At 37.8% G+C, this 20,142-nt stretch overlaps 1 protein-coding gene across 1 annotated transcript in view; it reads left to right on the top strand.

Annotated features, from left to right (window-relative positions):
- Positions 1 to 19,760, top strand: part of LOC122452056 (hedgehog interacting protein) — a 104,064-nt gene extending 84,304 nt beyond the window's left edge. Inside the window, exons 12-13 of the mRNA XM_043485376.1 lie at positions 15,231 to 15,379; positions 18,904 to 19,760. Coding sequence (XP_043341311.1) covers positions 15,231 to 15,379; positions 18,904 to 19,097 — 343 coding nt within the window. The 3' untranslated portion in view covers positions 19,098 to 19,760. The remainder of the gene's footprint in view (positions 1 to 15,230; positions 15,380 to 18,903) is intronic.
- The last annotated feature ends 382 nt before the right edge of the window (positions 19,761 to 20,142 follow it).

Genomic DNA, 20,142 nt, shown 5'->3' with positions numbered 1-20,142 from the left:
GCAGGTGAGCATTTTGTTTCTGCCTCATTTCTGCAGAGTGCTGTGAAGATAATAATGGATTTAAAGCCTATGCTATTCTTTTTAGTACCCTTGGTGTTCATTCCATGCACTCAAGAATTATTTTCAGGTGATTGATCTCACAACTTTTGAGGTTGTTTTAGTGCCAAAACTGGGGTCAAGATGTCCACGGAGTTTTAAAGAACTCTGTAGTAGTAGTAATGTCAGTCACTCAGTCATATCTGACTCTTTGCAACTCATGGACTTAGCCCACCAGGATCCTCTGTCCATGGGATTCTCCAGGCAAGCATACTGGAGTGGGTTGCCATTCCCTTCTCCAGGGGATTTTCCTGACAAAGGTATCGAACCCAGGTCTCCTGCATTATAGGCAAGTTCTTTACTGTCTGAGTCTCCAGGGAAAGAACTCTTGAGTCTAGTTTTCAGTTGTTCAAGTCATGTCTTAGAGGCTTATTCTTTGTTAAATTTTTTCAGAATCACATAAGTGCTCCTGAGGAGTGGAAATGAAAGGATTCTAATGGAGTTGTGAACTTACCAAGCTTCATTTTTATAGGATGCAAATTTTTTCACACTATTGAAAAAGATTCTTTAATTTTTGTTTCAGATAAACTGAAACTAAAGTCCCTTTTTTTGACCTGGAAATATTTCCAGGGTTATTTCTTCAGGAATTTGTAAAACAAAATCATTCTTAAACATACTGAATTAATTACCATGTACCCAGTCTTTCTCTATTTTAACAGGTTGCTTATCTGTTATACCCACTCAAATCACACAACCCATTCCCTTAAGAGGTCTATAAATTAACAATGCAAATTCCCAGCTTCAGAGGTTATTTTATAGAAACATCCTATCTCCAGACTCCTGTATGACCAATATAAAAAACCGCCCTCATGCCTAAACCAGGGTGTCTATGTATTTATGGTTTTACTGTTCATATACCAGCTGCTAAAAGAAAAACTATGACTTTTAATCTTATCTTGAAATCACTCCTAATTCACCTAAACCCTTTCTGTTTAAGGACTGTTGCTGCTAGTAACAACAGTTTGCAATGTTCTTCTGTTTACGTATGTGTTATTTGGAAGTCTGGAAACTAATAAATATGATGGTATTAATATTAAACAAAAAACAAAACTGCTCTTCTTTCTCCTCCCCACTATGCCCCCCCTCACTTTTCTTTGTTTATTTTTTCCTTAATATCTTCATCCTACTCCTTAGTATGCTGGATGCTGAAGAGTGCTTTTTTTTTTTCCACACAGGAAAAAAATCACTTCATGAGAGGAAATTGGTTCTGTTTATCCTTCGCATATGTCTCAGAGCTGGCAGGCAGCTCTGCCATCCTAAAGAAAGCCATGCATAATGGAGAGGGTTTAGCCCAATAAGCCAGTCTAGTCCCAATTCATCAGTCAGAGTTTTATGCAAGTGGCCTCCCTAGGTTGATAAATCCCCACAGTGCCTGTTGACCCAGCTGCCAAGTCCTCTTGCTGCAGGCGGTGTTTTCATGGCCACCCTGACAGTAACACAAACTGTTTAGCAGCTCCATTGACCTTTCAGCTATTAACAGGGACACAGGCTCGACCAGGGACTAGTTTTCAAACATGACAGAATTTCTTAACACTAGAGGTCATGAACAAGTATATGCCTTATAAAAATCCATTCAGCGTGGTGGATTTGAAGTCAAAAAGACAAGGGAAGCATGGTCCACATTTTTGCTATGGTTTTTCTACATTTCCAATCACCAAAAATGGCATACACTTATATGTGCCTGCTTACTTTTTATTCTTAATATGCCATAGCATATGTTGTGGTGCACAATATTTTTAGCTAACACATCCTTCCTAAATTGCCAGAAGTATCTGAAAATTTAAAGATATATTACAAAAGAATGGGATAAGATAAACTTTTAATGAATGGATGAGAATGCATACATAATGTATGGTAATGGTCTAAGGATAACTGGAATTTTATTCATTCTTTACCAAGACTTGTTGTATGTGTATATATGTACACAGACATACTTAAAGACACTCAAATAGTCCATACAAGTCTATGTAATGCCATCACCTATTTCAAGATACATACAAAATATTATATCATAATTTATTAAAAATTTTTATTGAAATGATCCTGTTATTTTTAAAGCCTATACTATAAGATTTCTTATATTTAGATCCTATTTTCTGAAGATGTGACATGTGACCACAGTATTCAAGGGAATTTTCTGCTTTATATTAATTACATAGTCTTCCTTAAACTATCAATTTTTAATGCTGATATATCAGTTCCTAGATTAATTGTACAGATTGCTATGAAAACTTGATTGAATTGCCACTTACAAGTGGCATTTGTTAAAAAGGCAGAAAATGGAGAATATGAATAACTAAAAATATATTCTTCAAAAAGAATTTGTTGAGTCAAAAACTTTTAAAAGCATTTCTTTTTAATTGTTTATTTTTTTAATAATTTATTTTTTATCAAAGGATAATTAAAACCATTTCTTTTCAGTTTCCATGTTTCTTCCCTGCCTGGGACAATGGTGGAGATCTGTTATTATCAGACCTTCTGAATATCATACTTTTATTGTAAGACAGTATATCATCAGATATTGCAGTTCTTGAGATAAAGACAGATTTAATCTTGCATGGAACAGCCACATAAATTTGTAAAAAATGCTTTCTAGAGGAAGATGCACTTTCTAAAGAGACATATTGTACCCTAGCATCACTTTTTTTAACTAATTCACTTTACTTGATTAAAAAAACTGTTGCCTAAATGCCTCATTTTATCAATATTGACAAATGAATTGAAAGGTATAACATTAAAATTTAGAAATTTGTCATCCTGGTAGTCTTCAAAGAGAATTTAAGCTGACATTTTTGTGCTATTTTAAAGGATAGAAACTTGTTTCAAATCTTACTTCCCATTTAAAACATTGGTCACCAATGTTTCTTATTTAGTGTCTAACATTTTTATCATTTATGGCTTGTAAGTTGTTTTTAAGTTAAAAAAATTGATTTTGGACAAATTCTGAACAGAATTTGGTTCCTTCTTTATATTAGGATGCAATTGCATTGACTTTTTATTGAATCCTAATTTTTCAGTTTTTATTTTCTATCCTATCAGAGTAAGTCTAGTTATACGAGATTAAATCATGAGATTTAATCAGTCTGCAGGTATCTTTGGCTTGTCTCCTGTGTGCAAGGTATTGTGAAAGTGAAGTGAAGTGAAGGTGAAAGTTGCTCAGTCCTGTCCGACTCTTTGTGACCCCATGATCTACACAGTCCATGGGATTCTCCAGGCCAGAATACTGGAGTGGGAAGCCTTTCCCTTCTCCAGGGGATCTTCCCAACCCAGGGATCAAACCTAGGTCTCCCGCATTGCAGGCAGATTCTTTACCAGCTAAGCCACCAGGGAAGACCAAGAATATACTGGAGTGGGTAGCGTCCATTATGTGTTATGGTGGGAGAATATACATGAGAATTTAGTCCTTTTCTCTAAGGGGCTTATTTTTATCTTAAATCAAGAGATTGCACACATTGTCTAAAACATTAGCAATGTTCTCAGAGATAAATATTGCCACTCTGGAACAATAAAATTATGTCAAAACATGGTATATTATAAATTGCCAAAATTAATGGTCTAGAAGGCAATATGTACCAAGGTGGGTAAAACTCACTGTAATTTGGCTTCCTGGTCCAGTCTGTCCTGCTATGCTGTGATTTTCCTTCAGACTAATTAACTCACCTATAAAAGAAAAGGATGGTTGCATAACATGGAAATTATGTAGCTTTCCAAGCAACTAAAGCCAGAATGACAAGAGGAACAAGGCCTCAGCCTGACTTGTGTAGGCAGAAGGAGCCTTCCCAGTTGAGTTAAAACAAGAAAGAAGTATGGCCCGGAGTTCCCCCAGCCAACCCCAGGAGCCATTGCATGGCCCTTTGCAGGTCTCACTTCCTCCTGAGATCAGAGCGTCAGTTCTGTGGTTTTTGGTTTTATGTGTGTGTGGTTTTTTTAATTAATTTTTTTGGAGTATGCTGCTACTTCAGTCATGTCCAACTCTATGTGACCCTGAGGACTGCAGCCTGCCAAGCTCCTCTGTCCATGGGATTCTCTAGGCAAGAGTACTGGAGTGGGTTGCCATGCCCTCCTCCAGATCTTCCCAACCCAGAGATCAAACCCAGGTCTCCTGCATTGCAGACAAATTCTTTACCACTGAGCCACCAGGGAAGCAGTTGCTTTATAATGTTGTGTTAGCTTCTACCATACATCAAAGTGAGTCAGCCATACATACATATGTATTATCCCTGCCACTTGGACTTCCTTCCCACACAGGTCACCACAGTGCATTAAGTAGGGTTTCTGTGCTACTCACCAGCTTCTTATTAGTTCTCTATTTTCTACTTGCATGCTCAGTCACTCAGTTGTATCTGACTCTCTGTGACCCCCATGGACAGCGGCCCACCAGGCTCCTCTGTCCGTGGGATTTTTCAGGCAAGAAGACTGAACAGTGTGGGTTGCCATTTCCTCCTCCAGGGGATCTTCCCAACCCAGGGATTGAACCCATGTCTCCCGAGTCTCCTGCGTTGGCAGGTGGATTCTTTACCACTGAGCCACCTGGGAAGCCCCTATCTATTTTATGCATAGTATCAATAGTGTGTGTGTGTGTGTGTGTGTGTGTGTATGTGTGTGAATCCCAGTCTCCCAATTCCTCCCACCCCTCTCCTTTCCCCTTTGGTATCCATATATTTGTTCTCTACATCTGTGTCTCTATTTATGCTTTGCAAATAATATCATGTACACCATTTTCTAGATTCCACATTTATGCATTAATATACGATATTTTGTGTGCTTCTGATCTCCCCCGAGTGACTCTCTCCTCCACCTGCAGGTGATCTCCGATATCCCTAGCATACCCTCTCCAAGGCACCACATTTTACTCTTCTTAGTGCTTTAGATACAGAGTTGCATAGATCTTGAAGAGTCCGCCCCAGCTCTATTTTTTCCTATAAACCTTATTTTTATTACACAATGCAAGATTTTTCAGGAACAAGTCCACTGAGTTAAAGTGAAATGCCTATTTTTCTAATAATTATAGTAGACCAGTTTCTGAATTAAGGACATAACAAAAACAGTACAAGAAACACCTAAGGCAATTTAATAAAATTGGACTTTGTTTCTCTGTAAAAGCAAACAACCTTATCTAGTTTCATTAGTCATTTCTCCTAGGTTTTCCTTTCAAGGAAATATATACCTCTTCATTTCCTAATTTTACCCTGGAAATATATGCATTGCGTTAAGCTGATAAAGTTGAATGAAGGCAATTCACACACCCTTTTAGATACTTGTGTATCTTGGTGGTGGTGTTTGGATAGGGAGGTTAATAAAGGGCCTGAAATACAGTGCCTAGCTCACTTTGTTCCTCAAGAGGACCAGTTGAGTAAAAATCTATGCTAGAAAAGAATTCCAGATCATCTTGAATTAGGCTGTATGAAAATTATTTCATATTTTCATCCATGTTCTAATCTTCTAAACTTGGGAGTAACAAGGTCAGCCCTATCTCATGAGGATAAAGTTGAATATGAAATTACTGGAAGGTGTAAGTGGCTTTGGTATCTACTTTTATTCTGGTAACATCTTTAACCATAGAACAAAACTGAGCAGGTATTTGTGAATGTTCTAATAATCTCATTAACACTACCACACAACTGCACTCTTTTCACATGCTAGCAAAGTAATGCTCAACATCCTTCAAGCTAGGCTTCAACAGTGTGTGAACTGAGAACTTCCAGATGCACAAGCTGGACTTAGAAAAGGCAGAGGAACTAGAGATCAAATTGCCACATCTGTGGGATCATAGAAAAAGCTAGAGAATTCCAGAAAAACATCTACTTCTGCTTCAGTGACTATGCTAAAGCCTTTGACAGTGTAGATCACAACAAACTGTGGAAAATTCTTAAAAAGATGGGAATACCAGACCACCTCACCTGCCTCCTGCAAAACCTGCATGCAGGTCAAGAAGCCACAGTTAGAACTGGAGATGAAACAACAGACTGGTTCAGAATTGGGAAAGGAGTACGCCAAGGCTGTATATTGTCACCCTGCTTATTTAACTTATATTCAGAGTACATCATGTGAAATGCCGGGCTGGATGAAGCACAAGCTGGAATCAAGATTGCTGGGAGAAATATCAATAACCTCAGATATGCAGATGATACTACACTTACAGCAGAAAGTGAAGAAGAACTAAAGAGCCTCTTGATGAAAGTGAAAGAGGAGAGTGAAAAAGTTGGCTTAAAACTCAACATTCAGAAAACTAAGATCATGGACTTCATGGCAAATAGATGGGGAAGCAATGGAAACAGTGAGAGACTTTATTTTGGAGGGCTCCAAAATCACTGCAGCCATGAAATTAAACATGCTTGCTCCTTGGAAGAAAAGCTATGACCAACCTAGACAGCATATTAAAAAGCAGAGACAGTACTTTGTCAACAAAGGTCCATCTAGTCAAAGCTATGATTTTTCCAGTAGTCATGTATGGATGTGAGAGTTGGACTATAAAGAAAACTGAAGAATTGATGCTTTTGAACTGTGGTATTGGAGAAGACTCTTGAGAGTCCCTTGGATTGCAGGGAGATCCAACCAGTCCATCCTAAAGGAAATCAGTCCTGAATATTCATTGGAAGGACTGATGCTGAAGCTAAAACTCCAATACTTTGGCTACCTGATGCAAAGAACTGACTCATTTGAAAAGACCCTGATGCTGGGAAAGATTGAAGGCAAGAGGAGAAGGGGACAACAGAGGATGAGTTAGTTGGATCATATCACCGACTCTATGGACATGAGTTTGAGTAAGCTCTGGGAGTTGGTAATGGACAGGATGGCCTGGCGTGCTACAATCCATGGGGTCGCAAGGAGTTGGAGACACTGAGCGACTGAACTGAGCTGATGTATGGATGTGAGAGCTGGACAATAAAAAAGGCTGAGTGCTGAAGAATTGAGGCCTTCAAACCATGGTGCTGGAGAAGACTCTTGAGAGTCCCTTGGACAGCAAGGAGAGCAAACCAGTTAATCCTAAAGGGAATCAACCCTGAATATTCATTGGAAGGACTGATGCTGAAGCTGAAGCTCCAATCCTTTGGCCACCTGATGCGAAGATCCAACTCATTGGAAAAGACCCTGATGCTGGGAAAGACTGAAGGCAGGAGGCGAAGGGGACAACAGAGGATGAGATGGTTGAATGGCATCACTGATTCAATAGATATGAGTTTAAGCAAAGGTGAAGACAGAGAGCTGGTGAAGGACAGGGAAGACTGGGGTGCTGCAGTCCATGGGGCTGCAAAGAGTCAGACACGACTGAGTAACTGAACAACAATAGCATTAGGCAGTCCAACAAATATTGCTATATTAATGCATATATATGGAATCTAGAAAAATGGTATGGATGATCTTATCTGCAAAGCAGAAATAGCGACACAGACATAGATAACAAATGTGTGGACACTATGGGGGAACAAATGTATGGACACACAATGGACACTCCTTTGTCTGAGCAATCATGCAGTCAGCATTTAAGCCACAGACCTTAAAACAAAGTCAACCTTGGCCCCAGAGAAAAGAGCCCAAACCTAGCCCCACTGTTCAGTGCCTTTCAGAACAGAAAAATGCAGTGGTTTGAGAAATAAGCTAGAGCACTGGTTTTCCCATTCTAAATTTGAATTCTAGAAATATACAGTACAAGTTAATAATGTTTAATATGATCAATAATGTATATAACTTCAGAAGTATTCTTGAATTTGTTTTCTTTTCCTTCTTTCCAATATCAGGGTTACTGAGGACATACATAAAAAGATTTTTCTAAGTGGCCTACATGTGATATAATATCAAAGAAGGCATTCCTTAAGAATGAAAGCAAGTAGCTCTTAAAACATTCAATTTTTTTATAGATCTCAAATGGTACTTGAAAAATATTGTTAGGAAATGTGTGCTGCCATCTACATAGCCACGAAGTCCTGTGAAACCAGTTTTGCATGATTACACAGAAACAGATTCCATAGTCTCTGTTCTCTGACCTGGAATAGGATTATATTATGCACATATAAGATTCCTCACAGCCAAATTGAATTTGTACGGTGTATTATCATTTTAACAGGTGCTACAAAATGGTTATATGTAGCCTGAATCCAAACTTCTACTCCTCACGGGTAAACTGACACTGAAAAGAGAAATGTCCACATGAGCAAGAAAAATTTAGTGACTACCCAAACTAAAAAAAAATCATCCAGACTCAAAATAAACAAAAATTCCTTTGTATGTTGACCTTGGAGAAAGACCCTAAAATGAGTATTTAAAAGATGACAGTACTAATACACTAGTGCTCACTCCTATACCTCAAGCTATACAAATGGGAAAATAGTAAAAATCTCACCAATCATGAGAAATTTTCCATTTTCTTAATTTTTTGAGGCAAAAGTGCTGGGTCATGATTTTAGAACCAATGAGTGTTTATGGGTTATCACCTATGTATCCAAATGCTTCCAGAGTGAGGAGACCCATTAAGCCATCAAATCTGGTGGTGCAGGAAGGCTGCCTCCTTGTACAGAGGTCTTATTCCATCTAGTCATAAGATTCCAGAATATTCCATCCTGGAAGCTCCTGGCCACATTAATTCATGGCCCCATTAATCACCACTGGCTGGGAATGGCCCTAAATTAGAAAAGCCACTCTGTAACTTGGCTATGCACATGAGTCTCTTGACAGACTTTGTGAAGTGCAGACGCTGATTCTATATGTCTGGGGAGGGGCCTGAGAGTCGACGTTCCTGACAAACTCCCAGGTGGTGCTGGGGCTGCTCTTCTGTGTCACACTGAGTAATGAGGATTCAGACTTAACCGTTTTTCCTACCTCATGAGAACTGGGAAAAAACATGAAAGGAAAATAGTTTTGCCAAAAACAAAACAAAACAAAAAAGGGAGCTGCCATTAACGGAAATAGAGAAGATCTGCCCTCCTTGTAGGAGGATCAGGATTGTGTGCATGCCAAGTCACTTCAGTCATGTCTGACTCTTTGCAACCCTATCAATTGTAGCCTTCTAGGCTCCTCTGTCCGTGGGATTCTCCAGGCAAGAATACTGGAGTGGGTTGCCATGCCCTCCTCCAGGGGATCTTCCCGACCCAGGAATCGAACCTGAATCTCTTATGTCACCTGCATTGGCAGGTGGGTTCTTTACCACCAACACCACCTGGGAAGTCTGAGGGTTAAGACTGAGGTGTGGATATCAGAAGCTCAGTTTGGACTATATAAATAATGCTGAAGTCACACATACTACAATTCTCCAATTGCAAATAGTAGAGCAGAAATATTTTCTCTATTCCTTCTTAAAATTTCTGTTAAGATCCTTTTATTATTCCCCATTTTATAATTTTTTGGGTTCAGTGGTAAAGAACCCTCCTACCAATTCAGAAGATACAGGTTTGATCTCTAGATCAGGAAGATCCCTGGAGAAGGAATGGCAACCTACTCCAGTATTCTTGCCTGGGAAATCCCATGGACAGAGGAGTCTGGCGGGCTACAGTCCATGGAGTCACAAAGAGTCAGACACGACTGAGCGACTAAACAACAATTGTATAATTTAATTTTCTACTTTCTATAATAGAGATGACTAATTGTCAAAAAAAAAAGGAAAATAGTTTTGCAAAGGTTATAGTTATAAGGGATCACTTTTCCATGTGTCCCAACATGACTATGGATAAAGGAATAAGGGAATTCCCTGGTGGTCTAGTGATTAGGACTCTGCTCTCTCACTGTGTAGGGCCTGAGTTTGATTCACGGTCAGGGAACTAAGATTCCACAAGAAAAAAAAAAAGAGTAAGACAGTTCTTACATCACCTGCTCAATCACCTCAAGCAGAACATTTTCTAAGAGATGCTGAAGAATGAGCACGTCTTCTGAAACTTACAATGATTCAGAGTCTTATAAAAAGAATATTACTCACGATCAATGTACTTTGTTTTACAATGACATGAATTTAAAATCTGAACCCCTTACAAAAGTTTCAGAATGAACACTTTACTTTTTATAAAAGACACAATAGATCGGTCTCTGCAGCACTCACTCTGAAGATCAGGCCTGCTAAGACAGAATTTACCCCTGTGCGTCCATACAGATGGATAGAGACTTCCCATTTATCGAGTCAGTCACTTATTAAATTAAAGATCATAAAATTAAAATCATTCTTTAACCCACTACACAGAGACAGTCACCGTTGGCCTTAGCTATTCACAAAAAGTCATCATGGTATGATGTATGTTATGAATTACTCGGGTTTCTCAATTTTCTCCTTTATTCCCTAAAAGTATCTAAAGCTTTGTACTACTACACAAAATGAATCAAAGTAGATTTCTAAGAAAATTTCTTACATTTCTGAAAACAATGCTTTATACATTAGGAAGTGTTGGGTAGTTTTCTGCACTAACCCTCTAGTGTTTCATTATTTGTCATGTGTAAAGGGATTAGGAAATGTGTTTTTCTAATTAGGAAATTAAATTAAATTTCTGAGAATTATGGAGAATAACTGTCAACAAATAGACACCATATATTCTTTATTAAAAACCTAAATATCCTCTTAGGCCAGTTTTCTGTTTTGAAAACTTTATCTCAGACTTCATTCAGTAGACATAAGGGTCTAAAAGTTTAAAAAAGAATTGTTTAAAAGGAGAATACTATTTAAGCAATTCTTATTAGGCCTATATTAAAATGCCCAAATTTCTGGTGCAATAAAAATTAAGAATGACAAATGTGATAACAGGTATATACTCTAGATTTGTGTTTGGATCCCTAGGTGTGTATATGTAACAATTTTGAAATACAAGAAGGTCTATCTCAAGGTGACAACAATAATAAAGTTCACATTTACTTCTTCTATTCCCTTTTCTTAATTCTTATTTATTCCATGTAAAGGAAACTTACTTCTTTCAATGGAAAGAAGAAATGTCCCTAGAACAAAAAGTGTGTGTGGAGAAAAGAAATGGTTGAGCCCTCCAACAATCTTTGTCAGGCTTTGCCAAATATGTTTTGATTGTGTTGAATGAATTTTGATGTGTTGACTTAATTCCCAATTGGAGGAGAAAATAATCATATCTCTTTATGTCTTGCTTACTTCTTAGCCTGTTGTTTATTTATTACAATTATAATTAGTGTAAAAATGCTTTATTTAAAATAAATGAATTTAATTGTGCCTTGGAAGAATTTTGTAAGACTTGAGTTAATTTAGGCCACAGAAAGAAATACAGTGTTTTTAGTTTTATGTTTATGATATAAAAGTTTAATCATTTTTAATGATTAATCAATTTTAATTTAATCAATTTTAATCATATCCCTCCCCTAAATTATCTGTTCTCAACAGCATTTTAAAGAACCAAACACTCTTTTAAAATTACACTCATTTCATTCATTCAGAAGATTTTTAATAAGCATCTTGCATGTGCTATGCACTCTTCTGGGTCCTAAAAAGACACAGAGAAGAGAGGAAATTATTTGCCTTCATGGAATTTATATTCTAGATTTGAAAAAGTTTCTACTGTACGCATTTAGTTCAATAAACATATTGAAATTCCATGGTATTTTCCTACCTCCTAGGACTATAGGTAATTGAGGAGATAAAATACTTTGGTAGCTTAAATATCATCTTTCTATAATATCCCTCAATCCTAAATTAATTGCACTCTCGTCTGTATTCCTGATAACTTTATATGCCCCTCTATCATAACAAAGATCCTACTGCCTTATACTTTTGTGTTTGCCTGTCTGTCTTCCCCACAATGGTCTCCATGAGGATCAGGATACTGTTTTATTTTTGTCTTCTCCCCATGAAGAGTATAGTACCTGGCAGTCAATGGCTAGACTTGAAGAGGATTGAATATACAGATTTTGCCCTCAGAAAACTTTTATTTCAATGGGGAAGGGAAAGAAGAAATAGGAATCCTCATTCCTTAAGGAAAGTGAGGTCCAATAAGTGATGGGCTATGTTTCATGTACATTTTCATGTTCAAGGGTTCCCAATAGAATAATAGTTTAAAAGGAGGGTGGGGGCAGATTTTAACATGCTAAGTGAGGAATGTGAGTTGTCAACTTCATAAAAGAATACAGTTATTTTTGTAGGTAATTAAATAGAAATTTAAGGGAATCATGTTTATATATGACAGCCACACAGTCTTATATAAACTAAACAGGCCCAAGCATGAAGCAATCGCATCTACAGATAGATAAGCATTTGCTCTATCTTAGGCAAAATTTTAAAAAAAAATTAGAATTCCCTCCATAATCTGAGTTTACACACATTTGAATGTTTGGTGAAAATCAAACTGTCTAATTGGAGGATCAGCCGGGAAACAAGGATCAGATATCCTGCCCCGAAAAACCATACTTCTGCAGTGAATCCATTTTCATCAGACTGCCTTATCTGTTCCCAGTGCACATGACTCAGTGATCCTATACTTTGCTTCAAACACGCAGCATCTTCTGGTTGTAGTTGTCTGATTGAAGTCACCTACATTCTTGATCACATGGTATCTTCTCTTTAGATTCATCTGCTCAGGTGTAAACCATATCATCAAGTAGCATGTGAACTATGTGATTGCACATTTTCCATTGCATGTAACATGTAATATATTTCTGATATACTCTACTTCTGCGTCTTTTTTCTTGAATGAATTGGAAAGAGCATGAACAAGTTAGTAATAATTGAAGTGAAAATGAAAGTCGCTCAGTCATGTACAACTCTTTGTGACCCCATGGACTATATAGTCCATGGAATTCTCCAGGCCAGAATAGTGGAGTGGGTAGCCTTTCCCTTCTCCAGGGGATCGTCCCAACCCAGGAATCAAACCCAGGTCTCCCACATTGCAGGTGGATTCTTTACCCGTTGAGTCACAGTGGAAACCCAAGAATACTGGAGTGGGTAGCCTAAATAGAAATGGATAAATAGAATCTCAGTTAGCAGGAAAATGTGAACAATACCTGTTGACTAGTAAATGTGGTGATCTGTAATTCAGAAGAACATCGTGACTTCTGAGAAACTGCTCTTCTGATGGTCAAAAGGCCACCATAGTATCTCAAACAAAATAAGAATTTTATGTGAGGGAAAAATTGAGCAGACTTGGGCTATTCAAAATAAGAAGGCGAAGATAATTCCCTCACTTTCCTTGGCCATTTAAGGTGATATTCCACCATATCACCCTCTGCCCTTACTCCCAGAAAGACTTCCTTGGGGCAGGGGGTGGTGGGGAGAGACAAGGAAAATATTTGATAGTGTGTTCTGAGTGAAAATGTAGAATGTCTCAAGTATCTTCACATAAACTGGACCATTTCTAGATTTAAATAAGAGGTTGAGTCAATTTAAGGGAGTTTTCTGAATTGTCACAATAGTTGCAAAAATCAGTAATTTATTTTTAAAACTTTTATTTTATATTGGAGTATGGTTGATCAACAATGTTGTGTTAGTTTCAGGTGTACGGCAAAGGGATTCAGTTATACATATATACGTATCCTTTTTCGAATTCTTTTCTCATTTAGAATATTGCAGAATATTGAGCAGAATTCCCTATGCTATCCATTAGGTTTGTATTAGTTATCTGTTTTATATATAGCAGTGTGTACATGTTCATCCCAAACAATCCTTTCAACAGAGAGTGGGTTTTAATTGGAGAGAGGAGCTAAAGAAGTCACTGGATATTTTAAATATGGTTTTGAGTCATTGTAGAAACAGTCTCAGATCAGACCTCAAATTATTATCACAGTTCACGTTGCCACAGGGCATAACAAGATAACCTGTCTCAAAAAAACTGAGGCTGCGGGGCCTAATTATTTGCTTCTCTCAGAAAGCTGTATCATTTACCTCTATGGTGGTCCTGACCCATAATTATCACCTTCTTTGTTATGGTACTTAAGGACTCCAACTGACTTGGCCTTCTTCACGGTGGTGATTTGACTGGTGATGAAGCATTTGTTTACATTCCTTCCCTGAAAAGAGCTTTCTCGCCACACTGAGGCGCAGGTAGCAGTGACTGATAGCAAAGGGCCATTGCATATTTTTTCTCAAAGATGAGGTAATGAGCAGTTGGGATCATGCTTCTAGCCTGAACCATCTTGAAAGATAACCTCTCATTCAAAAACATGAAGACGTATGACAATTTTCTGTAGGCAGCTTGGTCCTTCTCTAAATGACTGCAGTTGTCGAGCAGTTAAAACAAGGTCTGTGACTTTTTAAGTGACAGATAAGATACTTTTGTTTGCTACTATTAGCATTCTTTTTCTTCATAGCAGCATAAAATAAAGTTATAAAAATATGTATGTACATATATACACACACATATATAAAAATCTCTCTACATAGATCATTTATTGCATAGACAGTTTAAACTTTGAGTCCAGAAACACACATGTATTATTTATGTCCTTTCAAAACCAGTCATTCTGGAAAAAAGTATCTCAAAAGAAACATGAAAATGAAATAAAAAGTAATTTCAAAGCTATTTAGGCTACAAGCACTCATTTTAATGACTGCCTTCAGCCCCCTCATATTGCGAAATATACCTATTTTTTCTATTCCTAAAACCTTTTGGAGTCCTGGAAAAAAAAAAAAAACTTTAAAATATCCATACGTCTTCATTGTTAAATTTGTAATTGCTAGGAATTCTTAGATGCCAAAAAATTGTGTGTGTGCTTAGTCGCTTCAGTCATGTCCCACTCTTGGTGACCCCATGCACTGTAGCCCACCAGGCTCCTCTGTCCATGGAATTCTCCAGGCAAGAATGCTGGAGTGGGTTGTCATTTCCTTCTCGAGGGGATCATCCCCACCCAGGGATCAATCCCGCATCTCTCACGTCTCCTGCACTGCAGGCAGATTCTCTACCGCTGAGCCAGCAGGGAAGCCCCACCAAAATATTGGTGTAATGTAATTACATTTTTAATCAATGAATCTTGATCATGATAAAGTTTCTTAACCATGTTTAATGTGCTCCCTTTGGTTCAAAACTGGTTATTTTGTTTCCTCACGGGTATACGTCTTCTTAGAAAGTTGTTGACCTTTCTGTCTGAGTGACTTAAAAGAAAATTTTCCATAGAAAGGAAGAGACATGCTTTGTAAGCTATAAAATTGCTCGATTTTATCCCAGTGCTGATTTTCACCCAAAATGCGCTTTTGATTTTGTGTCTTGATGCAGACCTCTGATGCCTGAGGAATGCAGGGCCGTGGTCCAGCCCTCCCAGACCCTGACATCCGAGTGCTCCCGGCTCTGTCGGAATGGCTACTGCACCCCTACGGGAACGTGCTGCTGCAGTCCCGGCTGGGAAGGGGACTTCTGCAGAGTCGGTTAGTATTTCTGTTGTCCCTGGGAAAGAGAAGGCATGGGACAGCCTCTAGGAACTCAAGACCTTAACATTAGTTATTTCTTCTAGAAGGATCTAATGTTCAAAGCTGTAGCCATTTACTGAAAAATAGAGTGACCATATGATCCAACAAGCCACTTCTAAGTATTTATCCAAAGTAAGTGAAAAAGGGCTTCAAAGAGATATTTATATTTGCATACCCATGTTTATAGCAGCATTATTCACAGTAGCCAAAATATGGAAACAATGTAAGTGACTCAATGGATAAAGATGTGACACACACACATACACACACACACACACACACACACACGTGACTATTATTCAGCAATGTAGGAAATCTTGCCATTTTTGACAACATGGATAGACTTTGAGTACAGTATGTTAAGTGAAAAAGCCAGAGAGTAGATAAATACTACATGATATCACTTATATATGGAATTTGGTTTTTTTTAAGTTAAACTCATAAAAACAGAAAAGTGGTTGCCTGGGGCTAGAGGTGGGGGAAATAGTGAAAGGCTGATAAAAGGGTATGAACTTTCAGCTATAAGATGAAAAGGGGAAATTCCCCAGAGGTCTGGTGGTTAGGACTCCAAGCTTGCTGGGTGCTCACGTTCGATCTCTGCTCAAGGAGCTAAGATCCCACAAACTGAGAGGTACAGTCCCCCTCACAGAAAAAGATGAATAGGATAAAATTGTAGCCATTTACAATAATAGTAATGCTCAGCTTGTTTCTGAATTTATACATGAAGACTTTGCCATTTTCCTAACGTAAACAATTCGTTTATATAGGTTAGTTATAAAGATAATTGAGTTCTTTCACAAAATCAAAAGTGAAAACAGCCCAACTAGGTCATCCTTGTGGGCTTTGAGTCCCAGATTAGAGATTTCAAACCTGCAGACTCATTGGAAAAGACCCTGATGCTGGGAAAGATTGAAGACAGGAGGATAAGCGGGTGACAGGATGAGGTGGTTGGATGGCATCATCGACTCCAGGGACGTGAGTCTGAGCAAACTCCTGGAGGTTAGTGAAGGACCAGGAAGCCTTGTGAGCTACAGTCCGTGGGGTCGCAAAGAGTCGGACACAACCGAGCGACCGAACAACAGCAGCAGTGACCTGGTGTGTGCAAAGGCCCTTTCTGAGTGCCAGAATTTTTCAAACACTCCATATAGGCCCTCCCTTGATTTTGTTGCTTGCTTCCTTGATGCAGTGCCCTAAAATAGGGGTTTTCAGTTGGTGTTTTTATAGGAAAGGGGAAGATACAGTTACCTAGAGTCATCTTATGAGATTTTCTTCATTCTTTTTGCCACTCCCTTGTCGACCGTCAGCTAGGTGTGCAGCTGCTCAGAGAGCAAAGGAGTTTCATTCCAGGGTTATTCTATCCTTTAACTTGTGACTTCCACAAATAGACGCAGTTGTGTTTAAATTCTACCTGTTGTGAAGACAGTTAGATTAATTTAGATACCTAGAGTTTAAGATGGGTATGTTGAAAGAACGTTTTCAATGACCAGCATATTCGTGTTATTTACAAAAGATTTCAAACATTAAAGTCTCTCTTGCTGACAAAATTCTAAGTCCCATGTTAATATTTAAAAGTATCCATCATTCATAAAGGCCATCTCTCTTTATTCTAAACATGTATTTGTTTCAAAATACTATAGCCATACACTGTTTATATATTGTCAAAATAAAGTAGACAATATTTAAAGTCTCATAGACAGTATCCATTTTAAGCTTCAGTTCCTTCAGCACTAATAATATTATGTGACTGATTGATACCATGGTTACATATCTAGGAAAAAGGTATCATAATTGAAACAACAGAAATAAAATAGTTACATTATTTAAAACAAATATTCATATTCTATATTTTTTCGTTAGTTGGCTAAAAAATGAGGATCAGTGTTTAAATGCAATAATATTCTAATTCCTGATGATATCTCTTCCTCCTGCTTCCTCTGATGCTTGATAATATCTTTTCTCTCGACTTGTTTTACCTGGTGTCCATTCTGTCTTATTCCTTACTTATATTTTGCTTATATTTGACTCTTAGGTCACCTCCAGTCATTGGATAAGAAAAATTTTTTGAGTGCCTGCTAGTAACAGAATGTTAAGCTGAGGGTAAACATAATTTTGAATATAGGTGGCTTCATATATACCATAATAGATATATGATAATAATATATGATATAAATGAAAATTTATATTTTCATAAAGTATTTTCTCATCTTTTCCCTAAATCAGTTTAGATACTTTGAATATATGAGATTAAACCAGAAACATTTTATTAAAGTATTTTTTTTTGTTATTTTTGACCCAACCAAGAACTTTATTCATATACTCACATAGTTTGCTCATCTCCCACAAATTTAAAAGACTATTGTTGTTTATTTTCTCCATGTTGTTTCTTTCCCATATACGAGCCACAGACCCCTGGATTGTTATTAATGCATTGGAAAAGGTTAAAAGAACTGTCACTGAGAAGTATAAGGATATGTATTCAAGGAATTTGATTCTATCTACAGTGGCTGCACACCCCAGATTCATCCTATCAGTAAGAGACTAAGTTATAGGCTCAATTTTATGTCTCCACCTCATTTTAACAGTACATCTTTACATTCCCTACCTATATTGTAGTGGTAAACATTCTTTTCTGAGGCAGTCCTGTGCTATAAAGTACCCTGAAACGGATTGCTGAAAAGATCTTTCACTGGTCAACCTCACTGACTCCCCCCAAGAAAGGGCTTCAAGGTGCAATCAGAAATGAGACATATGCTGTGCACCCCCTGGGAACAAGGAAAGGGAAGAATCCAAGGGAATCCACATAATGGATCCTCCCTCCAACCAAAATAAAAAACGAACCATTTCTGGCTGTTAGACTGTTGATATTCCAGCCTCTGGGTCTTCCTCTCTGGCCATGCCCTTCCCACCGTGAGGTCCTAGCCAGGAGGAATGGAAACCAGAGGTACTTGGAAGACTTTCTGTTGGAGATGCCCTAGGGAAACAGAAGTTTTAAAGAACTGAAATTCGACGTTACTGTTCAGTCACTAAGTCATGTCCAACTCTTTGTAACCCCATGGCCTGCAGCGCACCAGGCTTTACTGTCTCCCGGAGCTTGCTCAAACTCATGTCCATTGAGTCGGTGATGCCATCCAACCATCTCGTCCTCTGTTGCTCCCTTCTCCTCCTGCCTTCAATCTTTCCCAGCATCAGGGTCCTCGTTTTACATAAAGTCAATTCTATAATGGATTGAAATTGTTTCCCATGATCTGGGTGATCTGCTTCTCTAGAAATATCTCCCACTGTCTGCTGCATTCTGGCCCCCAAATAACTGGAAGTCCAAAATCTTCTTTCTTTGTATTTATTAGCTTTGGGATCATTTTGGGACTGCTCTTCTCCTCTTTCCCTCCCTTCTTTACTCATCAAGTATTTACTGGCCTCATATTCAGTGCCGTTTCTGACCTACAGAATGGAACGTAATTTTATTGCTCTTCTTCTTCTTCCAGCGAAATGTGAGCCAGCGTGTTGCCACGGTGGTGTCTGTGTTAGACCCAACAAGTGCCTCTGTAAAAAAGGATATCTTGGTCCTCAATGTGAACAGGTGGACAGAAACCTCCGCAGAGTGACCAGGGCAGGTATTCTTGATCAGATCATTGACATGACATCTTATTTGCTGGATCTAACAAGTTACATTGTATAGTTTCTGGGACTGTTTGACTATTCCTTTCCAGTGGGCATTTATTTTTTTATCCTGTCATTAAAAAGAACAACTGTTATCTTGCTACACACTCCTGTGATTTCATTTTCTTTGATTAATTTAAAAGTCATTTCCAGAAATGTGCAGGTCTTGTGTGTATATTGGCATGTTTGTTCACATATGCACATATACACACACACTCAAAAACCTTATGCGTGTGGTTGCATAATAGATGGGTTTTAAAAGTATGTATTTCCTTGTGTGGAGTAATTTCCCTGGAAATTCCATTGTAAATTGGTAACGGCATTTTTATGTCACCGGAAGAGATGATTTGACTTCCCAGGAATTTTCTGTCTGTAATCACTGAAGTCTACTTCAATGGAGTTTTAAAACATTACTGTGCAATCTGATGGATTGAATTTTAAAAGGCCATATTTTTATATTAATATTAAAGGACTATAATATGAGAGAATGTTTCAGCCCTGATTAATTTCTAAGTGGGCAACGGTATAAAATTATAATCTGCATTTTTATCAGTGTATCCGATTATAGAATGTTAACGCACTTACCTTTTTATTGGCAGAGAAATCTGGTTACTCTAGCTTAATTTGAAGATAGTTTTCAAGTGTTTTCTAATTAAATCATAACAGCATATTCTAAAACCAATCTTCCTAAAAGGTCTGCTATTATTGTATAGTTTATTTAACAATAGGCACTGGGTTTGTGTTACATATTTATATTTTTTATTTTATTTTTATAATATAGACATCACCTAGATGAAACACCTTTACCCTGTCCTGTAAAATACTAAAGTTACATTTTTCACCAACTTAATTGGAAAGAAGGGGAGTGAGAAAGCAAACAGTCTTTAATGTGCTGTGGATCTAATCTAGCAATGTATCCTTGTGCCAACATGTAATCATTAACGACGGATGAAAAAGCAAGAAAACAGCCACTCATTATAAAATTCCAGCATTAAACATTCGTAAAATGCTTTTCACCATAGCAAGCCCATCAGAGTATATGTGATTAGAATGTTGTGGGTTTC

Source organism: Cervus canadensis, chromosome 1 (genome assembly GCF_019320065.1).
Source record: "Cervus canadensis isolate Bull #8, Minnesota chromosome 1, ASM1932006v1, whole genome shotgun sequence".
In the NCBI taxonomy this organism is placed as follows: Eukaryota; Metazoa; Chordata; class Mammalia; order Artiodactyla; family Cervidae; genus Cervus; species Cervus canadensis.
This window is presented reverse-complemented; position numbering and strand designations above follow the sequence as displayed.